The 17112-nt window shown below is 57.4% G+C and overlaps 2 protein-coding genes and 1 long non-coding RNA gene across 3 annotated transcripts in view; 2 read left to right on the top strand and 1 right to left on the bottom strand.

Moving 5' to 3' along the window:
• The window catches only part of ARHGEF11 (Rho guanine nucleotide exchange factor 11), a 33379-nt gene extending 18632 nt beyond the window's left edge, over nucleotides 1–14747 (top strand). The window contains exons 19-40 of the mRNA XM_041475544.1: nucleotides 290–374; nucleotides 675–704; nucleotides 1205–1331; nucleotides 1928–2104; nucleotides 2607–2654; nucleotides 2967–3205; nucleotides 3598–3744; nucleotides 4413–4495; nucleotides 4610–4735; nucleotides 5673–5790; nucleotides 6923–7101; nucleotides 7887–7962; nucleotides 8749–8919; nucleotides 9344–9431; nucleotides 9690–9791; nucleotides 10335–10439; nucleotides 10546–10631; nucleotides 10990–11412; nucleotides 12600–12692; nucleotides 13108–13271; nucleotides 13859–14057; nucleotides 14297–14747. Coding sequence (XP_041331478.1) covers nucleotides 290–374; nucleotides 675–704; nucleotides 1205–1331; nucleotides 1928–2104; nucleotides 2607–2654; nucleotides 2967–3205; nucleotides 3598–3744; nucleotides 4413–4495; nucleotides 4610–4735; nucleotides 5673–5790; nucleotides 6923–7101; nucleotides 7887–7962; nucleotides 8749–8919; nucleotides 9344–9431; nucleotides 9690–9791; nucleotides 10335–10439; nucleotides 10546–10631; nucleotides 10990–11412; nucleotides 12600–12692; nucleotides 13108–13271; nucleotides 13859–14057; nucleotides 14297–14322 — 2892 coding nt within the window. The 3' untranslated portion in view covers nucleotides 14323–14747. The remainder of the gene's footprint in view (nucleotides 1–289; nucleotides 375–674; nucleotides 705–1204; nucleotides 1332–1927; nucleotides 2105–2606; nucleotides 2655–2966; nucleotides 3206–3597; nucleotides 3745–4412; nucleotides 4496–4609; nucleotides 4736–5672; nucleotides 5791–6922; nucleotides 7102–7886; nucleotides 7963–8748; nucleotides 8920–9343; nucleotides 9432–9689; nucleotides 9792–10334; nucleotides 10440–10545; nucleotides 10632–10989; nucleotides 11413–12599; nucleotides 12693–13107; nucleotides 13272–13858; nucleotides 14058–14296) is intronic.
• Nucleotides 14748–15002: 255 nt separating this feature from the next.
• LOC121357866 lies at nucleotides 15003–16014 on the top strand. Its single transcript, XR_005955790.1, has 3 exons — nucleotides 15003–15589; nucleotides 15728–15902; nucleotides 15949–16014. It is a non-coding gene; the product is annotated as an uncharacterized LOC121357866 (long non-coding RNA).
• LYSMD1 (LysM domain containing 1) lies at nucleotides 15976–16858 on the bottom strand. The gene is made up of 2 exons (XM_041475551.1): nucleotides 16518–16858; nucleotides 15976–16108 (listed from the first exon to the last, which is right to left on the bottom strand). The coding sequence occupies exons 1-2, from the start codon at nucleotides 16826–16828 to the stop codon at nucleotides 15988–15990; spliced, it is 432 nt and encodes a 143-aa protein (XP_041331485.1). The 5' UTR covers nucleotides 16829–16858; the 3' UTR covers nucleotides 15976–15987.
• Between the last annotated feature and the right edge of the window lie 254 nt (nucleotides 16859–17112).

Consider the following 17112-nt stretch of genomic DNA (forward strand, 5'->3'; position numbering starts at 1 on the left):
ATTCCCAGGAGCAGCTCCGGGAGGAGATCCCAGGGGTCCAGCCTGGGGGTCTCGGGGGGAATCCTGGGAATTTTCGCCCAAATCCTGGGAATTTTAGACCTGAATTCCGGGATTTCTTGACCCAGATCCTGGGATTTGGGATGGGAATTCGGGATGTGGGATGGGGATTTAGGATTTAGGATGGAAATTGGGGATTTAGTATGGAAATTGGGAATTCGGGATGGGATTCTGGGGTTTGGGCCGGGGAATTCCCGGGATTCCGAGCGATTCCAGGATTTTTTCCCAACAGAGCAGCAGCTCCAGGAAGGAGAAGGAGCAGAGGCAGAACCCGATCCTGAAATACATCGGGAAACCCCGGAGCTCCTCCCAGAGCAGTGAGTGACACCGGAATTCCGGAGTCCGGGAATGCCTGGGCATTCCTGGGAATTCCTTGGCATTTTACAGGGATTTTCTTCAGAATTTTTCTGGAATTTCCTGGGATTTTCTTGGGACTCTCCTAGGATTTTCCTGGGATTTTCCCTGGAATTCCCCGAATTCCCCTGGAATTCCCTGATCCCAGCCTCATTCCCGCATTCCCATCCCGTTCTTTTCCGTTCTCATCCCATCAGCATTCCCGAATTCCCGCTTTTCCCCCGGGATTTTGGGAATTTTGACATCTCCTCTTTGTTTTCCAGCATTTCATGTCCCCCTGTCCCCTGCGGAAGGTAAAAATTCCCAAATTTTTTGTTGCTTTCCTTCATTTTTCCATGATTTTTTTTTCCCTTGGTTTTGGGGTTTATTCCCGTTTTGCCTTCCCTGATGAAATTCCTGGGAACTCTGGGATTTGAGGGGTTGGGATTTGGGATTTAGGAATTCAGGGTTTATTGGGGTTCAGGATTCAGCATGGGAAATTCGGGAATTGGGATCAGGTTTAGGATTTGGGATGGGAATTTACGGTGGCAAATTTGGGGATTTGGGATCGGGAATTTTGGGATTTAGGATTGGGAATTTAGGATTTTAGGATGGGAATTTGGGGATTTAGGATGGGAAATTCAGGATTAAGGATCAGGAATTTGGGATTAAGGATCGGGAATTTTGGGATTTAGAATCGGGAATTTTGGATTTGGGGTGGGAATTTTTGGGATTTCGGACGGGAAATTCAGGATTTGGGCTGGGAATTGTCTCTGAGGCCCCCCCAGATCCCGGAATTCCGGGTTTTTCCCAGCAGTGAAGCCGGGGAACGTCCGGACCATGATCCAGCACTTTGAGAACAGCCACGGGGAGCCCCCGGAGCCGGGCTCGCAGCGCCTCTCCACGGGCAGCATTCCCGAGGAGCTGCTGGAGCCCGACGGGTGAGCGCCCGCAATCCCATCCCGGGGCTCCCCTGAAATCCCGGGATTCCCCCAAAATCCCGGGGTTCCCCTGAAATCCCGGGATCCCCCTGAAATCCCGGGATTCCCCTGAAATCTCGGGCATTCCCCCGAAATCCCGGGATTCCCCTGAAATCCTGTGGTGTTTTTTCTCTAAATTCCATTCCTTCTGCCACCATTCCTTGTTTCTTCCCCGAAATCCCAGGACCTTTTCCCCCTCTAAATCCTGCCGTATTTTCTCCAAATTCCCTGGTTTTTGTCTCCAAATTCCATGATGTTCCCCCTGAATCCCAGGGATTTTTGTGCTAAATCCCGGGATCTTTTCCCTAAGTCTGGGAATTTCTGCCGTAAATCCTTGGGATTTTTGCCCTAAATTCTGGGATTTTTTCCCGTAATTCCTGGGGATTTTTTGCCGTGATTCCTGTGATTTTTTGCCGTAATTCCTGGGGATTTTTTACCGTAATTCCTGTGATTTTTTGCTGTAATTCCTGGGGATTTTTTGCCGTAATTCCTGGGGATTTTTGCCGTAATTCCTGGGGATTTTTTCCGTAATTCCCACTTCTCCCCGTCCCCGTTAGCTCGCGCTGCGAGGTGCGCCTGGGCCGCTCGGAGTCGCTGAAGGGGCGGGAGGAGCTGCGGCGCTCGCGGCGCGCCGAGCTGGTGCCGCGCTCGCGCAGCGACGTGGACATGGACACGGGCAGCGAGCCCCCCCGGCTGCACTCCGCCTCCTCCTCCGCCTCCAGCCTCTCCAACAGGTGGGACATCCCGGGATTCCGGAATTCCGGAGGGCCCAGCCCCAGGTTTGGGGTGACGGGGCTCTGGGAGCAAACTCTGGGGAGCTGGGAGCGTCGGGATCAGGGGAATTTGGGATTTGGGCTTTTTGGGAGGGGCTTTGCACCTCCAGCCTCTCCAACAGGTGGGAAATCCCAGGAATCCCGGAATTCCCAGAATTCCGGAGGGCCCAGCCCCAGATTTTGGGGTTTGGGATGGAAGTCTGGGAAAGGAGGGGAAACTGGGATCGTGGGAAGTTTGGGATTTGGGGTTTTTGGGATTGGGATTTAGGGGGTTGGAGGGAGGGGGTTTTATTCCTTCAGCTCCCAAATTCCTGCAGAACCCATGGAAAAATCCATGGAAAAATCCATGGAACGTAACGGGCTTTGGGGCTGAATCCCTGGATTTCGAGGGTGAACTCATCAGGATCGGGGAAAACTTGGGATTTTGGGACACCCCAGGGGGATTTTTCCCTTCTTTTCCCAGATCCCTGGAAAATCCCACCCCCCCCTACACGCCAAAGATGGGGCGCAGGTGAGTGACCCCCCTGGAATTCCCATTCCCAGTTTTCCCCATTTCTCCCTCTTTTTTCCCCATTTTTTTAATCATTATTTCCCCATTTTCCCCCCCAAATTTCCCCCAATTTTTTCCCCCCAATTTTCCCCGTTTTTCCCTCTTTTTTCCCACTTTTTCCCTCATTCTTTCTCAATTTTTCCCCCTTCTTTCCCCATTTTTCCCCTCTTTTTCCCCCCAATTTTCCCTGTTTTTCCCTCTTTTTTCCCCACTTTTTCCCTCAATCTTTCCCCCTTCTTTCCCCATTTTTCCCCCCATTTTTCCCATTTCCAGGAGCATGGATTCTCCCAGCCTGGGCTTCGGGGCCGACCCCTTCCTCCCGCACCTCCTGGAGGACGAGCAGGGCCCCGTCCCCGACCTGGAGCCGGACCCCGACCCCCAAAATCCCCAAAATTCCCAGGCCAGCTCCCAGAGCTGGCAGCAGAATTCCCAGAGCTGGCAGCACTCGGTGAGCCGGGAGCTGCTGGCCAGCCTGCCCCAGCGGGAGGTGGATCGCCAGGAGGTCATCAACGGTGGGGAGCAGGGAATCCCGGGAATGCCGGGAATGCCGGGGGGCTGGAGCGGGGGGATGCTTCTGGGGGGTGAATCCTGGGGTTTGGGGCTCATTCCTGGGTTTGGGGCTCATTCCTGGGTTTGGGGCTCATTTCTGGGATTTGGGGCTCATTCCTAGGGTTTGGGGGCTCTCTCCCAGCCCTTTTCCAGGATTTGGGGTCTCACTCCTGGGATTTGGGATCTCATTCCTGTTTTTTCCCCAGGATTTGGGGCTGGTTTTGGGGTGCTGGGGCTGGTTCTGGGGCTGCTTCTGGAATTGGATGTCCCCAGTGTCCCCAGAGCTGTTTGTCACCGAGCTGTCCCCCTGTGGGTGCTGTCCCCGTGTCCCCAATGTCCCCTGTGCTGTCCCCAGAGCTGTTTGTCACCGAGCTGTCCCACCTGCGCATCCTGCGCGTTCTGGATTTGCTTTTCTTCCAACGCCTGCGCCGGGAGCAGCTGCTGAGCCGGGAGGAGCTGGGGCTGCTCTTCCCCAACCTGCCCGACCTCATCGACGTGCACAGTGAGCGAAATCCCCAAATTCCCAAATTCCCAAATCCCCAAATCCCCAAAATCCCAAAGTTCCTGACCCCACCGGTTCCCCAAATCCCACTGGGATCCTGCTCTTCCCCAACCTGCCCAGCCTCGCTGATCTGCACAGTGAGACAGATCTCTGGAATTCCCAAAATCCCAAATTTGCCTCCCTTTTTCCCCCCTTTTCCCCCTTTTTCCCCCCTTTTCCCCCTTTTTCCCCCCTTTTCCCCCTTTTTCCCCCCTTTTCCCCCTTTTTCCCCCCTTTTCCCCCTTTTTCCCCCCTTTTCCCCCTTTTTCCCCCCTTTTCCCCCTTTTTCCCCCCTTTTCCCCCTTTTTCCCCCCTTTTCCCCCTTTTTCCCCCCTTTTCCCCCTTTTTCCCCCCTTTTCCCCCTTTTTCCCCCCTTTTCCCCCTTTTTCCCCCCTTTTCCCCCTTTTTCCCCCCTTTTCCCCCTTTTTCCCCCCTTTTCCCCCTTTTTCCCCCCTTTTCCCCCCTTTTCCCCTTTTTTCCCCCTTTCCCCCCCCCTTTTTCCCCTTTTTTCCCCTTTTCCCCATTTTTTTCCCCTTGTTCCCCTTTCTCCCCCTTTTCCCTATTCCCCCACTCCTTCCCCCTCTCCCCGCTCCCACTCTCCCCCCACCTCTCCCTCCCCTCATTCCCAGATTCCCTCTCGGAATCCATGCGGAAGCTCCGGGAGGAGCAGGGACCCATCATCGCCGAGATCGGCGACCTCATGCTGGCCCGGGTAGGAGCCCGTCCCTCCCTCGCTCCCTCCCTCCCCGCGGCCGCGGAGCCCCGGGCGCGGCGGGGCTCCCGGCAATCGCGGGGTGCCAACGCCGCTTTCCCGCGGCGTTCCCAGTTCGAGGGCGCTGCCAAGGAGGAGTTCCAGCGCGTGGCCGCCGCCTTCTGCTCCTCGCAGTCGGTGGCGCTGGAGCTGATCCGCACCAAGCAGCGCAAGGAGAGCCGCTTCCAGCTCTTCATGCAGGTCTGCGCCGCTCGGGACCCTCCCGCCTGCCCTTCCACCTGCTGCTTCCCTTCCTGCCTCCCTGGGTTTTCCCCTTTTCCCCCTTGGTTTCGCCCGGCGGGGTCAGGAATTTCCGGGATTTGGGGATTTCAGTGGTTTGGGATTTCGGGGGTTTTGGGCGCGCTGAGGATTTTGGGATTTGGGGAAGCAGTGGGCGTCAGGAACTTCGCGATTTGGGTAAGCAGTGAGGGCAGGAATTTCAGGATTCCGGGATTTGGGGAAGCAGTGAGGGCAGGAATTTCAGGATTCCGGGATTTGGGGAAACTGTGAGGGCAGGAACTTGGGGATTATCGGGATTCCGGGAACCAATGGAGTGAGGAAGTCCGGGATTTTGGGAAGCAGTGAGGTGAGGAAGTCCGGGATTTTGGAAAGCAGTGGGACCAGGAACTTCAGGATTCCGGGATTTGGGGAAGCAGTGAGGGCAGGAATTTCAGGATTCCGGGATTTGGGGAAACTGTGAGGGCAGGAACTTGGGGATTATCGGGATTCCGGGAACCAATGGAGTGAGGAAGTCCGGGATTTTGGGAAGCAGTGAGGTGAGGAAGTCCGGGATTTTGGAAAGCAGTGGGACCAGGAACTCCAGGATTTGGGGAAGCAGAGGGGTGACAAACTCCAGGATTTGGGAAGCAGAGGGATCAGGAGCTGGGTGACCGGGGAAGCAGAGGGGTGACAAACTCCAGGATTTGGGGAAGCAGAGGGGTGACAAACTCCAGGATTTGGGGAAGCAGAGGGATCAGGAGCTGGGTGATTTGGGAAGCAGAGGGATCAGGGGCTGGGTGACCGGGGAAGCAGAGGGGTGACAAACTCCAGGATTTGGGAAGCAGAGGGGTCAGGGGCTGGGTGATTTGGGAAGCAGAGGGGTCAGGGGCTGGGTGACCGGGGTGCCCTGCCCTCCCAGGAGGCCGAGAGCAACCCGCAGTGCCGGCGGCTGCAGCTGAAGGACCTGCTGATCGCCGAGATGCAGCGCCTCACCAAGTACCCGCTGCTGCTGGACAACGTCATCAAGTGCACCCCGGGTAGGGACAGGAGCGCCCGGAATTCCAGCCTCTGTCCTGCAATTCCTCATTCCCTTCGCCCCCCACTTCCCCTTCCCTGCTTTCCCACTGTTTTCCCTGTTAGTCCCCTGTTTTCCCCTGGATTTTTGCCATTTTCCCCTGGATCTTGCCTTGGATTTCATCCCTTTTTTCTCTGGATCTTTCCATGGGTTTTTCTCGTTATCCCATGGGTTTTTCCCAAGATTTCCCCATTCCCAGCAGGCTCCCCAGAGCAGCAGAAGCTGCTTCATGCCCAGGATCAGTGACTCCTGTCCCAATTTCCCCTGGATTTTCCCCATTTCTCCCTGGGTTTCCCAGCAGCCTCTGTGGAGCAGGAGAAGCTGCTCCGTGTATGGGATCAGTGATCTCAGTCCCATTTCCCCCTGGATTTTCCCCATGATTTTCCCCTGGATTTTCCTCTGGATTTTCCTCTGGATTGTCCCCATTTCCCCCATGATTTCCCCTGGATTTCCCCATTTCTCCCCGTTTCTCCCAGTTTTTCCCAGCGGGCTCCCCAGAGCAGCAGAAGCTGCTGCGTGCCTGATCAGTGATCTCAGTCCCATTTCCCCCTGGATTTCCCCATGATTTCCCCATGATTTTCCTCTGGATTTTCCCCTGGATTTCCCCATGATTTTCCCCTGAATTTTCCCCATTTCCCCCTGGATTTCCCCATGATTTCCCCCTGGATTTCCCCATGATTTCCCCATGATTTTCCCCTGGATTTCCCCATGATTTCCCCCTGGATTTTCCCCATTTCCCCCAGGATTTCCCCTGGATCTCCCCCCGTTTCTCCCCTCCCAGCGGGCTCCCAGGAGCAGCAGAAGCTGCTGCGTGCCCGATCAGTGATCTCAGTCCCGTTTTCCCCTGGATTTCCCCTGGATTTTCCCCATGATTTTCCTCTGGATTTTCCCCTGGATTTCCCCATGATTTCCCCCTGGATTTTCCCCATTTCCCCCTGGATTTTCCCATAATTTCCCCTGGATCTCCCCCCGTTTCTCCCCTCCCAGCGGGCTCCCCGGAGCAGCAGAAGCTGCTGCGTGCCCGATCAGAGATCTCAGTCCCGTTTCCCCCTGGATTTCCCCCGTTTCCTCCCGTTTCTCCCGGTTGTTCCCAGCGGGCTCCCCGGAGCAGCAGAAGCTGCTGCGTGCCCGTGACCAGAGCCGGGAGGTGCTGCGGGCGGTCAACGAGGCGGTGCGGCGCGCCGAGAACCGGCAGCGCCTGCGGGAGCACCAGCGGCGCCTGGACACCTCGGCGCTGGAGAGGACCAGCAACCCCCTGGCCGCGGAATTCCGGGTATTCCCGCTGCTCCTGGCCCGCTGGGAGCCCCGCTGCAGCCCGGCTTTCCCTGGGAACCCCTGGGCTTTGTGGGGATGCCCCACTTTTCCATGGGAATCCCCCATTGTTCCATGGGAATCCCTCGGTTTTCTGTGGAAATCCCCTTTTCTGCACCCTGACTTTCCTTGGGAATCCATGGGTTTGATGGGAATCCCCCAGTTTTCCATGGAAATCCCCCAGTTTTTCATGGAAATCCCCCAGTTTTTCATGGAAATCCCCCATTTTTCCATGGATATTCCCCCTTTTTTCCATGGAAATTCCCCACTTTTCCATGGATATCCCCCATTTTTCCATGGGCAATCCCCCATTTATCTGTGGAAAACCCATCTTTTTCCTTGCAAAACACCATTGCTGTGTTGTGTTCCCCATAGATTTTGGGGTGTTTTCCCTGGATTTTGGTGTGTTTCCCATGGGTTTTGGGATGTTTCCCATGGGTTTTGGTGTGTTTCCTGTGAATTTTGGGGTGTTTTTCCTGGATTTTGGTGTGTTTCCCATGGGTTTTGGGATGTTTCCCATGGGTTTTGGTGTGTTTCCTGTGAATTTTGGGGTGTTTTTCCTGGGTTTTGGTGTGTTTCCCCTGGGTTTTGGGGTGTTTCCCATGAATTTTGGAGTGTTTCCCATGGGTTTTGGGGTGTTTCCCATGAATTTTGGGGTGTTTTTCCTGGGTTTTGGTGTGTTTCCCCTGGGTTTTGGGGTGTTTCCCATGAATTTTGGAGTGTTTCCCATGGGTTTTGGTCCCGCAGAACCTGGACCTGACCTCACACCGGATGATCCACGAGGGACCCCTGGCCTGGAGAGTGGGCAAGGACAAGAGCGTGGGTACGGACTGGGGGCAGCTGGGAGGGACTGGGATCCAAAAAAATCCCCCAAAAACTGAAAAAAAAAAAAAAAAAAAAAAAAAAAACAAAAAAAACCAAAAAAAATGTGAATTTTGGGGTGTTTTTCCTGGATTTTGGTGTGTTTCCCATGGGTTTTGGGGTGTTTCCCATGGGTTTTGGTGTGTTTCCTGTGAATTTTGGGGTGTTTTTCCTGGGTTTTGGTGTGTTTCCCCTGGGTTTTGGGGTGTTTCCCATGAATTTTGGGGTGTTTTCCCTGGATTTTGGTGTGTTTCCCATGGGTTTTGGGGTGTTTCCCATGGGTTTTGGTGTGTTTCCCATGAATTTTGGGGTGTTTTTCCTGGATTTTGGTGTGTTTCCCATGGGTTTTGGGGTGTTTCCCATGAATTTTGGAGTGTTTCCCATGGGTTTTGGTCCCGCAGAACCTGGACCTGACCTCACACCGGATGATCCACGAGGGACCCCTGGCCTGGAGAGTGGGCAAGGACAAGAGCGTGGGTACGGACTGGGGGCAGCTGGGAGGGACTGGGATCCAAAAAAATCCCCCAAAAACTGAAAAAAAAAAAAAAAAAAAATCACTAAAGAATCACCAAAAAAATCCCTCCAAAGATTAAAAAAAAATCCCTCCAAAGATTAAAAAAAAATCCCCAAAAATCCAAAAAAAATCCCCAAAAATAAAAAAAAAAATCCAAAAAAAATCCCAAAAAATCCCCCAAAAAAATCGGAAAAAAATTCCAAAAAGTTGCCGAAACCCCCTGGAATTTTGCAGACCTGCACGTGCTGCTGCTGGAGGAGCTGCTGGTGCTGCTGCAGCGCCAGGACGAGCGCTGGCTGCTCAAGTGTCACAGCAAGGGCGGCCTGGGGGGAGCCCCGGACACCAAGCAGAGCTTCAGCCCCGTGCTCAAGCTCAGCTCGCTGCTGGTGCGCTCCGTGGCCACAGGTGGGCAGGGAAATCCCGGAATTCCGGGAATTCTGGGAATGAAATGGGGGAAAACCGGGAATTTCTGGGGGGTTTGTGTAAAAAAAATGGGTTTTTTGGGGGCAAACGGGGGTTCAGCCCTGTGCTCAAACTCAGCTCACTGCTGGTGCGCTCTGGCCACAGGTGGGCAGGGAAATCAGGGAATTCCAGGAATTCTGGGAATGAAACGTGGGAAAATGGGGGGGGGTTGTGTAAAAAAACGGGATTTTCTGTTGAGGAAAAGGGGTTTTGGGGGAAAAAGGGGTGTGGGAATGGGGGCTCAGCTCAGCTTGGTGCTCATCTGCTCCATGGCCACAAGTGAGCAGGGAAACCCCGGAATTCCGGGAATTTGGGGCATTCTGGGGCTGGGAATTTTGGGAATTCTGGGAATTTTGTCCCCCCCCAGACAAGCGCGCCCTGTTCATCATCTGCACCTCGGAGCTGGGACCCCAAATCTACGAGCTGGTGGCACTGACGTCCTCGGAGAAGAACACGTGAGGGGAAATCCTGGAAAATCCCCTGGGAAGGGCTGGAAAAGTCCCTGGGGGGATGAAATCCTTGGGATGAGCCAGCAAGTTCCCTGGGATGGGCTGGGAAATTCCCGGGGGGGACCAAAATGCATGGGATGGGCTGGAAAAGTCCCTGGGAAGGGCTGGAATTCCTCCCTGGGGGGGACAGAAATCCTTGGGATGAGAGGGGAGGTCCCTGGGAAGGGCTGGAGTCCCAGCTGGAATTCCTGGCTGGAATTGCAGGTGGATGCAGCTGCTGGAGCAGGCTGTCCAAGGGGCCACCAGGAGCCTCCCGGGGCCACCAAAACAGGGACAGAGCGAGGCCAGCGGGGACGGGGCCGCCAGGTGGGAATGGGGGGATAACGGGAATGGGATGGGGGAATGGGAATGGTGGGAATGAGGGGATAACGGGAATGGGGGGAATGGGATGGGGGAATTGGATGGTGGGAATGAGGGGAATTGGATGGTGGGAATGGGAATGGGAATGGTGGGAATGGGGGGAATGGTGGGAATGGGATGGGGGAATGGGAATGGTGGGATAACGGGAATGGTGGGATAACGGGAATGGTGGGAATGGGATGGTGGGAATGAGAGGAATAATGGGAGTGGTGGGAATGAGGGGATAACGGGAATGGTGGGAATGAGGGGAATAATGGGAGTGATGGGGATAATGGGAATGGGAATGAAGGGAATGGGATAGTGGGAATGGTGGGAATGGGAGTGGGAATAACGGGAGTAATGGGGATGGGAACGCGGATGGAGCTCAGGAGGTCCCTGGTGTCCCCGGAGGGTCTCTGGGGGGGGGACTCGGGGCTGCCTGTCCTGTCCCTGTCCCTGTCCCTGTCCCTGTCCCTGTCCCGTGCCAGCCCTGTCCCGCTCCGTTCCCAGCCTGCTGCTGCCGGACCCCGCCGTGTCCCCAGAGCTGGCCCGGGACACCGAGCCCGAGGATTGCTCCTCAGGTATGCTGGGCCTCCCCTGTCCCTGTCCCCTCCTGTCCCCTCCTGTCCTGTCCCTGCTGTCCCTGTCCCTGTCCTGTCCCTGTCCCCGCTGTCCCTGTCCCTGTCCCTGTCCCCGCTGTCCCTGTCCCCTCTGCCCTGTCCCCGCCCCCGGGGGGTCCCGGCCCCGTCCCGGGAATCCCCAAATCCCTGGGAAGCGCCGGAGTGGCCGAGGCAGCGCTGGAGCATGGTGAGAGCTGGGGACAGTCCTAGGTCCCCAACTGCCCTTTGTCCATTCCCTGGGGACAATCCCAAATCCCCAACTGCCCTTTGTCCATTCCCTGGGGACAATCCCAAATCCCCAACTGCCCTTTGTCCATTCCCAGGGGACAATCCCAAATCCCCAACTGCCCTTCCTCCGTTCCCTCAGGAAACCCCAAATCCCCTTTTTCCTCCCTCTGTTCCCTCGGGAAAATCCCAAATTCCCCAGTTTTCCTTCCTCCACCCCCAGGGGAACATCCCAGATCCCTCTGTGCCCTCCCTCTCTCCCCCATCCCGGGACATTTCCCTGGAAAACCCCAAATCCCATTTTCCCTCCCCCATCCCAGTGGAGACCCTGCGGCTCCTGATTGTCCGGCAGCTCCGGGATCCCCGCCTGTCCGGGTGGGAATTCCCCGCGTCCGGCCGGGAATTCCCAACATCCGGCCGGGAATTCCCCACGTCCGGCCGGGAATTCCCAACGTCCGGCCAGGAATTCCCCACGTCCAGCCAGGACTCGGCCGCGTCCAGCCGGGATTCTGGGACGTCCAGCTGGGAATTCCCAACGTCCAGTCAGGAATTCCCAACGTCCAGCCAGGAATTCCTGGTGTCCAGCCAGGATTCTGGCATGTCCAGCCAGGAATTCCCAAAGTCCGCTCGGGAATTCCTGATGTCCACTCGGGAATTCCAAAAGTCCAGCCGGGAATTCCCGGTGTCCAGCCAGGAAGGGCCGGAGGGGCCGGAGCCCAATGGGATCCGAATCAACCGGAAAGGTAAAGGGGGATGGGCCAGGGGTCCGGGGGATTGGGGCAGGGATTTGGGGTGGGATTGGGAGAATTTTGGGACGTTTGGGGTGGGATCTGTGGGGGAATCCATGGGAATTCCCTGCAGTGCCTGCGGGATCCCTGCGGGGGTTTGGGCTTCGTCTCATTACCAGGATTTGGGGTCCCGTTCCCTGTCCCTCTCTGGGATTTGGGGTCCCGTTCCCTGCTCCTTTTGGGATTTGGGGTCCCGTTCCCTGTCCCTCTCTGGGATTTGGGGTCCTGTTCCCTGTCCCTCTCTGGGATTTGGGGTCCCGTTCCCTGCTCCTTTTGGGATTTGGGGTCTCGCTCCCTGGGTGCTGATTTCGGGTTCGTGATTTTGGGTTCTGGGTTTTGGTGCTGATATTTGGGTGTTGATTTCGGGTGTTCATTTGGGGTGCTGATCTCGGGGTGCTGATTTTGGGGTGTTGATTTCAGGGTTCTGATTTTGGGTTCTGATTTCGGGGTTCTGATTTTGGGTTCTGATTTCGGGGTTCTGATCTTGGGTTCTGATTTTGGGGTGTTGATTTCGGGTTCTGATTTCGGGTTCTGATTTCGGGTTCTGATTTTGGGGTTCTGATTTGGGTCTTGGTGCTGGGTGCCAATTTTGGGGTTCTGGTTTTGGGTGCCAATTTTGGGGTTCTGCTTTTGGGCGCCAGTTTTGGGTCCCAGCTTTGGGTGCTGGGTGCTAATTTTGGGTGCTAATTGATTTTGGGTGCTCATTTGGGGTTCTGGGTGCTGATTAATTTTGGGCGCTGATTTTGGGGTACTAATTGATTTCGGTTCTGATTTGGGGTTCTGAATGCTAATTTTGGTATTTTGGGGTGCTTCTTTTCGGTGCTGGGTGCTAATTAATTCGGGTTGCTAATTTTGGGTGCTAATTAATTTCGGGTGCCGATTTTGGGGTGCTGGGTGCTAATTAGGGGCGCTAATTAACTTCAGGGTGCTGATTTCGGGTGCCAATTCATTTCGGGTGCTAATTGGGGGATGCTCATGAACTAATTGGGGTGCTAATTAACTAATTGGGGTGCTAATTAACTAGCTGGGGTGCTAATGAACTAATTGGGGTGCTAATGAACTAATTGGGGTGCTAATTACCGCATTCCGGTGGCGGGGCTGCTCCTCCCTTCCCCTCCCCCCCCCTTTTTTGGGGGGCCCAGCCCAGGAGGAGGGGCCGGATGAGGCCACGCCCCCGCGCGGCTGCAGCCAATCAGAGCCCGAGCTGCGGGAAGGAGGCGGAGCCAGCGCCGAGGGTAACCGGCCCCTCCCCCACCCCAAAAAAAACCCCGAAAGGGCCCCAAAAACCCAAAAAGGGACACCAAAAACCAAAAAAGGGCCCCAAAAACAAAAATGGCCACCAAAAACAGAAAAATGGCCCCAAAAAAACCCCAAAAATGGCCCCAAAAAAACCCCAAAAATGGCCCCAAAAACCAAAAAAGGGCCCTAAAAACCCAAAAGGGCCACCAAAAACCAGAAATGGCCACCAAAAACCACAAAAAGGGCCCCGAAAAACCCCACCAAGAGACACCAAATTCTCCCTGGGGCCACCAAAAATCCTCTGGGGCCACCAAATCCCCCTTTGGGGCCACCAAAAACTGCAGGAGGGCCACCAGAGCCCCCGGGCCACCAGGAGCCCCCGGTGGCCGCTGAGTCCCCTGTCCCCTGCAGGGAATTTCTTCTACCTGAGCCTCCCCACGGGACCCCCCCGGCCGGGAGGGGACGTCGGGGACAGCCCTGGGGACAGCGGGGACCCCCCCCGGGCCCCCCCCGGGGACACGGAGCTGATCCTGGGGACCCTGGAGGAGCTGCGGGGGAAACTGCTGAGCCTCAGGGTGAGGGGACACTGGGGACATTGTGGGGACACTGGGGACATCACTGGGACACTGCTGAGCCTCAGGGTGAGGGGACACTGGGGACATTGGGGGGACACTGGGGACATCACTGGGAAACTGCTGAGCCTCAGGGTGAGGGGACACTGGGGACATTGGGGGGACACTGGGGACATCACTGGGACACTGCTGAGCCTCAGGGTGAGGGGACACTGGGGACATTGGGGGGACACTGGGGACATCACTGGGAAACTGCTGAGCCTCAGGGTGAGGGGACACTGGGGACATTGGGGGGACACTGGGGACATCACTGGGAAACTGCTGAGCCTCAGGGTGAGCTGCGGGGGGGGACATTGGGGGGACACTGGGGACATCACTGGGGACATTGGGGGGACACTGGGGACACTGCTGAGCCTCAGGGTGAGGGGACACTGGGGACAGTAACGGGGACAGGCTGACATCACTGGGGACATTGGGGACATTAAGGGGGTCCTGGAGTGGGGACACTGGGGGATGGGGGGACACTCGGGTGTCCCCGGGGCTGGCCCAGCCCTGTCCCCAGCTGTCCCCAGCTGTCCCTGTCCCCCCAGGCCATGGAAGCCGCTCACCGGCAGCTGCTGCGCTCGCTGCGGGGGGGCGACGCCGCCGTCCCCAGTGTCCCCAGTGTCCCCAGCAGCGTCCCCAGTGTCCCCAGCAGCGTCCCCGGGCGGGCCCCGCCGCCCCCCAGTCCCCAGAGCTCACCCCACGCCCCGCGGGGACACGGTGGTGGCACCGCCCCCCACGGCACAGGTGAGAGCCCCAGGGGCACCCGGTGTCCCCTGCGTGTCCCCTGTGTGTCCCGTCTGTGTCCCCTGCGTGTCCCCTGCGTGTCCCCTGCGTGTGCCCTGTGTGTCCCCTGCGTGTCCCCTGCGTGTGCCCTTCCCACACCACCACTATCCCCCATTAATTTCCCATTTCTCCCATTATTTCCCCCATTATTAATTTCCCATTTTCCCCATTATTTCCCCATTTTCCCCCTTTCCTTCCAGGCTCCGACGCCCCCGCCCACCTTTAACTCGGAGGGGGGGGATGGGCTGGAATTTCCCTCCCCTCCCCCAGACCCCCGGAAGATTTTCCAGGGAATTCCGGCCGGGAATTCCTCCCGGACGGCCGGACAGACGGACAAATGCACTTTGTTGGGAATTCCCCCTTTTCCCTCCAAAAAACCCCTATAAATATGTACGTACGCCCCTCCCCCACGCTGTAAATACCCCCGGTGTCCCCTCCCCCCTCCCGGTGACAATCGGGGGTGACACGGTGACAATCGGGGGGGTGGCACCCCCAAAATCCCGGGATTTCCCCCCAAAACCCAGGTTTTCCCCAAATCCCGGGGTTTTTCCCCCCGATCCCGGATTTTCCCCAAATCCCGGATTTTCCCCAAATCCCGGGGTTCCATATAAATATTATAAATATCAGAGCCCGGGGGGCTGAAGCTGGGAAGAATTCCCCACTTTTGGACTCGTTTTTTGTGGGATTTGGGGTTTTTTTCAGTGGGGTTTGGGGTTTTTTATAGGATTTGGGGTTTTTTATAAGATTTGGGGTTTTTTATAAGATTTGGGGGTTCTTTTTCCCTGGGGTGGGGATTTGGGTGCCCTGGAGGTGACAGGAGGGGTTTGGGAATGGGGAATGGGATTTGGGGATTTGGGAATTGTGGGATCCAGCCCCGCGGTGTCCCCAGGGGTGGCCCTGTCCCCAGGGGTGGCACAGCCCAGCCTGGCGACAATGCTCCGGTTTATTTACAAGCTGGCAGGGGGTGGTGGCACCGCCCCTGTCCCTGTCCCTGTCCCTGTCCCCAGTGGCTCCCAGCTGCCCCGGGGGTGGCCCTGCGGCCCCAAAGGGGGACAGGGAGGGGACACCAGGACACGTCCCCGAAGTCCCCGTGTCCCCTCGGGGTCCAGGGCCGTGAGGAGCGGTGGCAGCTCCTGGTGGCACCTCTGGTGGCACCTCCGAGGTCAGCTCTGGTGGCACATCCCGGGTCACGTCCCAGGTGTCCTCAGTGTCACATCCTGGGTGTCCCCAGGCTCGGCTTCTCGGGGTCACAAGGTGAAGATCCCGTCCTTGGTGTCCCCAGTGTCCTCAATGTCCCCAATGTCACAAGGTGAAGATCCCGTCCTCGCTGTCCCCAATGTCCCCAGTGTCACAAGGTGAAGATCTCGTCCTCGCTGTCCCCAATGTCCCCAGTGTCACAAGGTGAAGATCTCGTCCTCGCTGTCCTCGCTGTCCCCAATGTCACAAGGTGAAGATCTCGTCCCCGCTGTCCCCAATGTCCCCAGTGTCACAAGGTGAAGATCTCGTCCTCGCTGTCCCTGCTGTCCCCAATGTCACAAGGTGAAGATCTCGTCCCCGCTGTCCCCAATGTCCCCAATGTCACAAGGTGAAGATCTCATCCTCGCTGTCCCCAATGTCCCCAGTGTCACAAGGTGAAGATCCCATCCTCGCTGTCCCCAATGTCCCCAATGTCACAAGGTGAAGATCTCGTCCCCGCTGTCCCCAATGTCCCCAATGTCACAAGGTGAAGATCTCGTCCTCGCTGTCCCCAGTGTCACAAGGTGAAGATCTCGTCCCCGCTGTCCCCAGTGTCCCCAATGTCACAAGGTGAAGATCTCATCCTCGCTGTCCCTGCTGTCCCCAATGTCACAAGGTGAAGATCTCGTCCTCGCTGTCCCCAATGTCCCCAATGTCACAAGGTGAAGATCTCGTCCTCGCTGTCCCTGAGCGCGGCCGCCCGCGGGGTCCTGGTGAGGGGCCGGGGTCCCAGCCGGGCCCCCCGAGGGGACGCGGGGCCGGGGCCACCCCCGGGGCTGCGGGGACAGCCGGTGACACGCTGTGACACCTGTGACAGCCGGGGTGGCAGTGCCACCGCCCCGGTGCCAGCCGAGCCCCGCTGCCCCTCCGTGTCACCCCGCCCTTCTCCCAGCTGCGCCACAATTTTACCCCACTTCTTCCCAAATTTTTCCCCCAGTTTTTCCCAGATTTTTCACCATAACTTTCCCCCAGTTTTTCCCAGATTTTTCACAATTTCCCCCCAGTTTTTTCCCCCAATTTTCCCCAATTTTTCACCACAATTTCTCCCCAGTTTTTCCCAGATTTTTTCCCCCAGTTTCCCCCCAATTTTCCACCACAATTTTCCCCCAATTTTTCCAAAATTTTCCCCCAGAATTTCCCCCCCATTTTTCCCCCATTTTCCCCCGGATTTCCCCCGGTTCCCACCTGCCGCCCGGGCCCCGCAGCCGCCGCGCCGCCGCCTCCTTGCAGCGGCCGATCTCGGCGTCCAAGCGCCGCAGGAAATCCGAGGCCGAGAGGTCGCGCCGGGAGGGGCCGGGACCGTCCCCGGCGGTGTCCCCGGGAATGTCCCCGGGGCTGTCCCCGGCGGTGTCCCCAGGGCTGTCCCCGGCGGTGTCCCCGGGGCTGTCCCCAGGGCTGTCCCCCGGCGTGTCGCGCTGTCCCGGGATGAGCAGCGTGGCTCTCAGGAAGATTGTGTCCGAGGAGTAGAGGCGGTTGGCGCGCTGGATCTGCTCCATCTGCGGGACGGGACCGGGACCGGGACGGGGACAGGGCTGAGCCCCGCGGGTCCCCTGAGGCCTTCCCCGGCTCCCCCTTGTCCCCTTCCCCCGTCCCTTTGTGACCCTCACCCTCTCCGGGGTGTCCCCAACTCTTTCCTGAACCTCCTGGGACCCCCAACCCTTCCCTGGGTCCCTTTGTGTCCCCTCCAGGTCCCCCGGGTCCTTCCCCGGCCCCACTTTGTCCCCTCAGCCCTTCCCAGGGCTGTCCCAGGGCGGCTCTGCCACGGGGGCCCGGTTTGGGA

The sequence above is a fragment of the Pyrgilauda ruficollis genome, unplaced genomic scaffold (genome assembly GCF_017590135.1).
Source record: "Pyrgilauda ruficollis isolate IOZ18807 unplaced genomic scaffold, ASM1759013v1 scaffold350, whole genome shotgun sequence".
In the NCBI taxonomy this organism is placed as follows: Eukaryota; Metazoa; Chordata; class Aves; order Passeriformes; family Passeridae; genus Pyrgilauda; species Pyrgilauda ruficollis.